The 10,635-nt window shown below is 44.1% G+C and overlaps 1 protein-coding gene across 1 annotated transcript; it reads left to right on the top strand.

Moving 5' to 3' along the window:
- Positions 1-5,609: 5,609 nt before the first annotated feature.
- LOC131687337 (uncharacterized) lies at positions 5,610-7,043 on the top strand. Its single transcript, XM_058971415.1, has one exon. The coding sequence runs from the start codon at positions 5,610-5,612 to the stop codon at positions 7,041-7,043; it is 1,434 nt and encodes a 477-aa protein (XP_058827398.1).
- The last annotated feature ends 3,592 nt before the right edge of the window (positions 7,044-10,635 follow it).

The raw sequence follows: 10,635 nt of genomic DNA, 5'->3' as shown, positions 1-10,635 counted from the left end.
AGTTTGTATGAGATTTTTCGACAATTTACATAGAGAAAACCCACTAACTCGCATTTTTGTCGCTAGGTGGCACTGTATGCATCGTATTATCACTGTAAGTGAAAATAAGAAAGATAATTTAATTATCTACAACTTTGTCGAACACAGCTAGTGAATCCGGCTTTGTTAAAAGAAGTTATTAAACTTTTAGCGAAGTGATGTCTGAGTCAGTTTTCCATGGGGCCTAGCAGTGCATGGTTGTGCATCAGTACTCGATTCGCACGAACTAAAAATTTTTGTGACATAATGATTATATTTAGCTGAATAGTATGTTCAGAAGAATTATGGTAAATAATAGGAGTCATGTTATGGTTAGAAAATTTTAGTTCCACCTTGTACCGCATAGAAGGCGCCAACACTAGCTTTTCAACGGAGAGAGATAGAAATTAGGTGTCTTCCACAAAGTTGTAGAACAGGTATTTTTCAATAATTCTCCCGAACATATCGATATTCTATCTCTCTTCTATGACAAGTTAGTATTGGCGCCCTCTATGCGGTCACATTTGGAACTAAAATTTTCCAAACAAAACATAACCCGTATTATGTGGTATAATTTTTCTGAACATACTATTGAGCTAAACCTAACGATTATTTCACAAAAATGTATAGTTCGTGAGAATCGAGAAGTGATACACAACCATGCACTGCTAGGCCCCATGGAAAACTGACTCAGACATCACTTCGTTAAAATTTTAATAACTTCTTTTAACAAATCCAGATTGACTAGCAGTCTTCCACAAAGTTGTAGACAAGTAAATTATCTTTCTTATTTTCACTTACAGTGATAATACGATGCATACAGTGCCACCTAGTGGCAAAAATGAGAGTTTGTGGGTTTTCTCCATGTAAATTGTCGAAAAATCTCATACAAACTTCAGGCACGTTGGTCCGGTAGCTAGGCTTGTCCGATTTGCTTCAAATTTGGTGCAAGAACTCCTGGTGGGACTAGGAATCGAATCAGGGATGGGCCGATTGAGTTTTCAAAAATTCATTATTTTTCTGGGCAGTCTAATGTTTACCCACATTAAGTTATTGATATCAATGTTTTTCATTCTAATGATTGTTTAAACTAATTCTGGAAGGATACTCATTGTTAAATAGATGTTAATTAGTATTATACAAAGTATTTCAATGTACTGTAAAATTCGAGTAACCAAAATCCGCATATTTTTTTTCAACTTGAATAAAAAATTCTGAAAACCTTTAAAACTACTAAAATTGTTTTGTTTCAGTATTTTATCAATGTACAAAAAGTTTCATCCATTTTAACACGTTGGAATATTGAACAATAAAACAAATTTGCGAATTTTAACTTAAAATAATTTGAAATAATTGCCAACTAGTTTCACAAAAAAATGTATTAAAAATAAACAAATTCTTAAAACTAAATTTAACATATCCCAATCTAAAGGAAAATAAAATGCATTGCAATGTAAACAACACACACACAATGATACTGGACTGTTTTTCTCCCTCTCCGATAGAAAATGAGCTGTCATCAGCTCTGAATTTGTGGAAACCTTTGCACCGTAAATGTCGCATGCTGTCAGAAATAAACAATCGAAGTCAATCCCGCCTTTGTTTAATACGAAGTGAAAACTGATAATCATAAAACTAAATGTATTTAAGATTAACGACAAACTTTCGAGAATTATCATATGCGAAAGATATTTCAAGGGCGACGGGAGAAGAAAAAGTTCACACTAGAAGCGCACTCAAATCAAATCATGCATTTTACATTTTACATTCGGCACAATTTGTAATCCTTTTATGAAACTCCAAAATGACGAATTAACTTGTTTGTATTTATATTAAATTATTACGCTGTTTTGAAATGATTATCTTGATTACCGCTTCCGAATGTAAATAAAGAAGACAAGTTCGTAAAAGACGTCACGGAATTATTTTCTCGCATAGAAATTTACAGTATCGCAATTTGTGGACGGCGTTCTATGGTGGCGACATCATTCGAAACACGGTGGTTTCATGCAACTTAGGCTAAACGTCAAGTTGCGGGAGGGTTGAAGTTTACCGTGACTTATCTTTTTGTCGGTTCCGACAGCATGAAATAACAAGTTGCTTTACGCTTGTCCGGACATGCCGTAGACTCAGGTGATTCGCATTTCTAATGCCAAAGGCCTTGACTCCTACGGTAGCAGACAAAGGGTTGAGTCGCCGGTAAACTCTAAGCTTGCTCAAATGACCCTTTCACGCTTTTCTAAACTTTCTCCCTTCAACTCCTTGCTCTCCTTTGAGTACTATGGCTCTTAATTTTGAAAAAAAAAACACCTTCCAGTCCCTTGCTGATTAAATGCCGTAACAACAGTTGCAAAAATGTCAATTATGCAAAAAAATTGCGGGTTACCCCCACACCCCCAGCCATTCAATTGTGAATTATACTTTTTTAATTAGTTCGCAGTACATTGCGCTGTATACGTTTGAACTTAGTAAAATGCTTTTTCTGGATTTTTTTGAGGTATATAGTTCAAACCTTAGTCAAGTCACCGCTAAAAAATGTTCATGTTTTCATACCAAAATGGACAAATAAGCCGACTTGTGCCTCGAAGCATTTCTTGACAGTAGCGTTGGTGGTGCCCATGATATCTCCGCAACCGATGAACTGATCTTTAAACAGTTTTTTTCTTATTTTAATAACCAAGTAGCATTTCTAGTTTTATAGGACACTACAAGTACAATCTAAGTTTTAAGGAATTCTGTATTCTGTATCACCACTGAATCACACTGCACAAATAAGATTACCGGGTTTGTTCAGAAAATATTAAAAAAAAATACCAAAACATGGTTGTCCCATCCATTTGGCTCAATGGATGGGACAATCGTGAACAGCGTTTTTCTCGGCTTGCTGTTTTTCAACATGGGACTCTTATGCTGTTATGGGCAGTTCAGGAGTACCATAAAACCTTAATTGTTAAAAGGGTAGCTAGACTTTCAATGAAAGGATTTGGAAACAATGATTAGTTATGAAAATTACGTTGATTTCTTAAAAAAAAATCTTAAAAATCTTATATCTTTGGAAGAGTTGTGAAGATTGCTTTCATGAATATTTTAACTAAATTCAAGAAGTCTCTTCCTGTAATGCTTAAGAAGTTATAGCTCGTTATATTTGGATATAAAAATATTTTTTTTAATATCTTTTTAATTATCATTCCTACGGGTTTCATATATTCTACGAAGTTATCTCAATCGTCAAAATACACAATTTTGATTTACGCATAATTTTTCATATCTCGAGTATTTTCGAAGATATTGGATATTAAAAAAAACAATAGTTTTTTTTCAAATCATCTGTAACTCTACTGGAGACAACGAGAGACAAGTGAACTCTATTGAGTTTAATAGTGTTGATGTAGCATTTATTACTGCAACTAGAGTTGGCTGCCCGTTTAAATGTTATAATTTTTAAACTTTTGCAAATTTTAAGCAAAATTACCCAATAACTTCTAAATCGCAAGAGACAGACCGATCATCTCTTCTAGAAAGATATGTAGGGGAATGTGTTCGATTGACGGCACACTTTTGTTTTTGGCTCACAACATTACTCCAATTGAACAATATACAAGAATAAGCATACCAATGGAAAGCTAGAGCCTTAGCTAATAACTTATGAAAGAATTTAATTTATTCTGTCAGTTTGAAAAAAAATATTAACAATTTGGCAAAATGTTAATTTTTTACCATTTTGAAAAATGTCGGCACCCTAAGAAAATTGACTAAAAATGGAAAAATATGAATGATAATCATCAAGATTCAAAGGGAAAAGGATTTTTTTTCATTTCAATAACCATCAACCATTATGAACATCATTCTTCATCAGAACCATAATATGTGTATGTGAAAAACTAGTGCGAATATTACGCACTGCCAATGCACTGACGGATTGAATTCACTGCAATTGAGTTAGTTTCAAGCATTTCATTTTTTACCAAAGCTTCAGATAGATCAGATAGAAGTCAGCCAAAGGGAGAGGGGGCTACTGGGACACCCCCCCCCCCCTCCCCCAAGTTGTCTGGTCGTGACAATCTGGTATATACAATACTACCTAACGGTGAAAACACGACCAGGTGAGCTTTCTTCATGTAAATGTAAAACGCTAAACCGGAAGTCGCCTTCCTGGTTTTCAGAATGGTGCCAAAGATCGAATTCTGGTATCTATTTGTAAAGCCCGTTCCAAAATACCCATATTGATTAGGTTATTGAGAGCATTTGCCACAAAAAATGGGGTGCCGACAACCGACCATGTTTGGGTGCCGACAACCGAATTTAATAACCTTTTTGAAAACTTATGAAAAAAAATTGTGGCGAACATTTCGGCGCCATTCTATGTTGAATCACAAAATAGAATAAATTCACATCGCAAATATTCAATGCGCATACTTTTTTGATCGATTTCCTTCTTTCTGTAACAATAAGCAAATCATTTAAAAATAACTTTTAAGTAGAGTTTCACTTGTTCGAAAAATATTTTGGGTGTAGAACAGAATCTTCGAGTCTGTTTGCTCCAGCAATCGACACGAAAAGATCGTGCTAATATAAGACACAAATCATATTTATCAAAATGTCCATGTCTGGTTTCTGTCAAAAACTACATAGGGGTGCCGACAACTGACCAGTAGACCTCTCCACATTTTGAATAAGTTTTGAAATATACATGGGTCAGCTCAAATTTTTGTTCTAGGTGTGAATTTAAGAACTTTCGCCAAAAATGACCTCATTTGGACATGATTTAGAGGTGTCTCCAATCAAAAATCGTGTTTTTGCTACGTTTCCATAGTAACATCTCAGATCGTATCAACCACCCGGAGTGATCGGTTGAGTAATCTTTTTGCTCTGGCCCTGTTCTTGTTCGAACAACCAAGTGCTCGGCCTGCGCCACCCGGATTTCTTTTTCAATCTCGGCCTCAGCCATCCAACACCAATAGCCGCGGTATTTCGATACCCCAGTAATAGTTACGCGAGTGAAGTGCCCCATCAGCTGATCAGTAGTGCGAAACCTAAGTGCTCCGTATTTCGCCTCCTGGCGGGTCTGCGCTATCCCGAAGGACGGCAAAGCCGTCAAAGGATCGCCTCCGATCCGAACCAGCCAAATTCCAGGCATACTACGGCTTTTCCGCGAAAAAAAAGTGAAGTGAAAATCGTAGCAGGTATCAGGAGCGCAGAATCGTAAGTAGGCAAACTGCTCGCGCCTCCATCAAAAAGTTGAATTTCAAATCGGTGAACTCCATCAAGTTAAAAATTCAAACTAACTAAAAACTTGCCCCCCCATAATAGCGTTGTCCGTCGGCGACTTGTACGCGTGTGAAGTGGCGAACCCTAAACGGGAAAGATTCAAATCGGATAATCGGTGTGCGCGTGTGAAGTGACTTCTATGAGTATCTAGTGACGAACCCCAACCGAACGAGGTACTATAGAAGGACGAGTCCTACCTTCTAGGGTACAGTAGTGCTACAGTAGAGGAACCGACCTACATAGGGGAGACTGCCCTACGTAGGAACACACAACTCCCAGGTAATTTCTTTCCAAAGAAAACAAATTATCGTGTAACTGATTTTATGAGTGCAAATCAATGGCCCCCGGGAGGGGGGCCATCACCCAGTCAGACGATCCCATCGTACCTAAACTCCGGCGACAATATCGACCAGCAAACGCTGTTACTGCGCGCAGCTGGAGACGAAAATGGGATAAGCGGGAAGCTCCCTACTAACCCATTCTTGATCCACTTAACCCTCAAGAACGCCCTAGGAACGGAACCAACAAAATATGTCTCAGCGGTGAAAGAAGCAAGAGGTACCCAATACGCCCTCCGAACCTCCTCCAAGAGGGCATACGACAGATTGCTGAAAATAGATCAGTTAGCCGATGGACAGAAGGTCGAAATTATTCCGCATCCCTTCCTAAATAAAGTCCAAGGCCTACTATTTGACCTTGACACCGCCAACATGGAGACGTCGTCCATCTTGGAAGCGCTGAAAGAGCAAAGGGTCATAGAGGTTCGAAGGATCACCAAAATAGTTGACAAGAGCCCTGTAAACACACCGCTCCTGGTACTCTCTTTCTCCGGGTCCCATTTGCCGGAAGAAATCTTTCTAGGTATGGTGCGCGTAAAAATTAGACGATACTACCCTAGCCCGATGCAATGCTTCCGTTGCGGAAAGTTTGGGCATGGGTCAAAGGCATGCAATCAAAAGGAGGTTTGCCTCAATTGCAGCGGGGAACACCAAGTTATAAAGGGGGTCAAGTGCAATGAGGAGAGCAAATGCATTAACTGCGGTGAGAAGCATTCAGCCAGAGATCGACAGTGCCCTGTTCAGATGAAGGAGGCCCAAATAATTAAACTTAAAACGGATAGAAATCTAACGTTCCCCGAAGCCAGAGCACTGATCAACCAAACAACCAACAAAAATACTTTTGCAGATGCTCTCAAAAAAAACCTCACGCCCACAGCTGATGAAAGGGACATAACCATACGCGCACTAACGGAGGAGGTCGACAAACTCAAGAAACTGGTAGCAAACCGATCGACGGCGGCACCCAAGGACGATGAAATCAAAAGACTCAACGATGAATTAACCTCCTCGAGAAAAGAAAATAAGGAACTAAAAACTGAAATGGCGGCGTTAAGAAAATCTCTCGAAGACATTAAAAAACATCTTATTGCCAAAAAAGCAGGCGAATCCTCCAAGCCGATGGGCCCCCCGGCAAACATCCGAGACCCGAGATTAACCTCGACCGATAGAATGCAAACCTACCTAGCAACCCCAGAAACTCCATGCTCCGGTGAAAGGAGATCCAGCCGTAACAGAAGCAAACAAGAGCACCGTGTCGATTGCACAGACAAATCTCGCAGCCCTATCAACAAAGAACACCAAAGCAACCCAACCGGAAACACCCAGGAGGGAACCGCACCTAAAAAACCAAAACCTAATCAATCGCAGAACAAAAAATGCGGAAACCCCGTGGACTGCACTGAACTCATTTCGGATTGAAAAACAACGAAAATACCAACAGCAGTTAAATCGCAAACCAGCAAAACAAAACACTAAACCAAACTATGCAACAAACACAACAAACAGCAAAAGTGAATGACCCAACAAGAACAAAAGATCCAACTACAACTGCAACTGACACTGTTCTAAACAACAACCACCATACCAACAAACCCATGAAACACCGTAGCTCACGCAGGGAAATAGTCCCCAACAAACCATCCGAAACAGCCAGCTGCTTGGTCAGGGAGAAAGCCTTACCCCCTGTACCGGCCCTGTCCGGGGTAGTACCGACCACAGTCGACGATCCTCCGGTAGCTGTCGGTGCAGGGGACCCGACCCTCTCCCGGGTAAGTCGCAACACACCTTCTACAACCAACGAACAGCCGTACGTTTCTGAACTGTTTCCAGACAGGTCTGCACATCAACTCGCCTGCCCCCCCGCCTGGCACACAACGAAGGGAAACCAACGCCCAGTGACGAACACCAATACATATCAACCAACAAATAATAAGTATTACACCGAAATCCCAGCCCACCGGGCACCAAGCCCCATCGCCGGATGCTCCTGGCATCCAATGAGATTCCACAATTGGCAACCGACTGAAGTAACACCTAACCCCACCCTTGCGGGCCCCTTGCCATACTCACTGCGGTCCCTGGAAGGGCAGTCCGCCAGTCCACTTAAACACCACCACCGACAGAGGTACGCCTCATCTAACCCCAGATGCACCAGATCCAACAGAAGACCGCCCGAGGACTTAGCCTCAAACAGATCATCCGAAACCGCCAGCCGTTTAGATAGGGAGAAAGTCATCTCCCCTGTATCGGCCCTGTCCGGAGTAGTACCGACTACAATCGACGATCCTCCGGCAGCTGCCGGTGCAGGGGAACCGGTTTCCCACCGGGTAAGTTGCAACACACATTTTCCCATCAAAGAACAGCCGTACGCCCCTGAACCGCTTCTAGACAATCCAGCCCATCCACACTCCTACCTTGTCGCCGGGCAAACAACGAAAGGAAACCGATGCCTAAGGACGAACACCAACACAAAGCAACCAACGAATGGAAGGGACCACAACAAAAGCCCTGCCCACCGGGCACCAAGTCCCATCGCCGGATGCTCCTGGCATCCAATGAGATTCCACAACTGGCAACCGATCGAAGTAACACCTAACCCATCCCCTGCGGGCCCCTTGCCATACCCACTGCGGTCCCTGGAAGGGCAGTCTGCTAGCCCACTCGAGCACCACCCCCAACCGAGGTACGCCCCTCATGACCTTTGTAGCACCAGACCTGATCGAAGGCCGACAGAGGATTTAGCCTCCAACACATTATCCGAAATTGCCAGCTGTTTAGTCAGGGAGAAAGCCTTCCCCCCTGCATCGGCCCTGTCCGGGGTAGTACCGACCATAGTCGACGAGCCTCCGGCGGCTGCCGATGCAGGGGACCCGGCTCCCATCCGGGTAAGTCGCCTCCCCAATTCACACAACCTAGACCAGATTATCGCCTCTGGCGCCTTTCCAGACTGCAACGATCACTCACAGTCCATCGAATACAACCATTCCCCGTCCGCTCCCCTGTTCACGAACGGAAGTCCGTGTAGGAGGACCACCGAGCTAACTTCAACAAAATGGAGTCCCATCTCACAAAGCAGCAATATTATCATCGAGCCGGAACCCCATGGTAACGCTCCTGTCAGAGGAAGGAAGGAAAGAGCGTCCGACCACACACCTTACCGGAACCAACCAACCGCGGAACACAGACTCAGTCCGGACAATTTTAGCAAATCAATCAATGAGAACGACTCCACTCTCCGGCTCACACTCGCTTTACAGTGGAACATGAACGGCCTCCGGGGTTGCTTAGGGGATCTACAGCTGCAAATTGCTCAACATCAACCAATATGCTTGGCTCTCCAAGAAACTCATATCCGGGACGGGACCAATCCCGGACTATGGCTGGGCAACCGGTACTCGTGGGAGGCTAGAAGCGGAGATAACATCTTTCAGACCATTGGCCTCGGCATCCGGACCGACATACCATCAACCACGGTACAACTCAACACGGAGCTTATAGTCGTGGCACGAACCATATCCTATCCGGTCAGATGTACAGTGGCCTCTGTCTACATCCCCGCCGGAGTGTGCAATATCGGTTCAAAACTGAAGAACATGCTGGAGCAACTAGACACCCCCTTCCTGGTGATGGGGGACTTCAACGCCCACCATCCGCTGTGGGGATCTGGTAGAAGCGACAAACGGGGCAGCCAAATTGCCAAAGTCATGGAAGAATGTAACGCTATTATACTTAACAACGGAAGCTTCACCTATATCAGAGGCCAATACTCTTCCGTCTTGGATATATCTTTCTGCTCCGCGGAGCTCGCTGGGGCCTGTGGTTGGTCCGTTCTCGCAGACACCGGAAATAGCGACCACTTCCCAATTCAAATAACGTACGACCGCATACCACCAACCACGACTCGCCGTCAGCGCTGGCTATACGATCAGGCGGACTGGGTAGCCTACGAAGAGGCAGTCTCGGACTTTCTCGCACCAGGCCGCGAATACACGCCCGACCAACTAATGGCTAAACTGGTTCAAGCCGCCGAGCGCAGTATTCCTCGTACAAGTGGCAAACCTCCACCCCGAGCCACCCACTGGTGGAACCCGGAAGTCAGGCAAGCCATTAAAGACCGCCGCAAAGCACTCCGGATACTGAAAAAGACCCCTGCTAACCACCCCATGAAAGAACAAAGGGCTGCAGAGTTTCGTAGATCACGAAACCGGGCCAGAAAGGCCATCGAGGCTGCGAAGATCAAGAGCTGGAACGCGTTTCTCCAAGGGATATCTCCCGATGTTTCCACCACTGAGCTTTGGAGGAGAGTTAACGCTCTCAGCGGGAAAAGAAGGCAAGTCGGCTTCTCCCTCGAAGTCAACGGAACCACAACAGTCGAACCCCGAGTAATTGCCAAAGAACTCGGCAAACACTTCAGTTCGTTGTCCTCTGACGCTGCCCTCCCTCCAACCTTTTTAGCACGATGCAGTAGACTCGGAAGAGCGCCCATATCCTTCCCACCGGACTCAGGGCAAGACTTCAACAGAGCGTTCTCTGGGATAGAATTAACAGCGGCACTCGCTACCGCGCACGGCAACTCCGCCGGACTAGATGATGTCGGCTACCCTATGCTGCAGCATGCTCCACCCGAGGCCAGAAGAGTGCTATTGGAATGTTTGAACCGCATCTGGAGTGGTCAACCCATCCCATCTTCTTGGAAAACGGCCCTTGTAATCCCCATACCAAAGAAGAGTAACACTCCTCGTACGGCGAAAGACTTCCGGCCGATTAGCCTGCTCCCCTGCGTAGCAAAAACTATGGAGCGGATGGTCAACAAACGGCTTATGACCTACCTCGAAGAAAACTCCCATCTTGACCAGCGCCAATTCGCATTTCGCAAGGGTGGAGGGACTGGAGCCCACCTCGGATCATTTGGAGAAATTCTCCGGCAGGCTCTGACGGACGACCTGCATGCCGACATAGCAATACTGGACATCGCCAAGGCCTACAACACAGTCTACCGCGAGGGGGTTCT

The sequence above is a fragment of the Topomyia yanbarensis genome, chromosome 3, assembly GCF_030247195.1.
Source record: "Topomyia yanbarensis strain Yona2022 chromosome 3, ASM3024719v1, whole genome shotgun sequence".
In the NCBI taxonomy this organism is placed as follows: Eukaryota; Metazoa; Arthropoda; class Insecta; order Diptera; family Culicidae; genus Topomyia; species Topomyia yanbarensis.
This window is presented reverse-complemented; position numbering and strand designations above follow the sequence as displayed.

Coding starts and splice junctions, on each gene's coding strand:
- LOC131687337 (XM_058971415.1), top strand. CDS start 5,610: ATGAGTGCAAATCAATGGCCCCCGGGAGGGGGGCCATCACCCAGTCAG.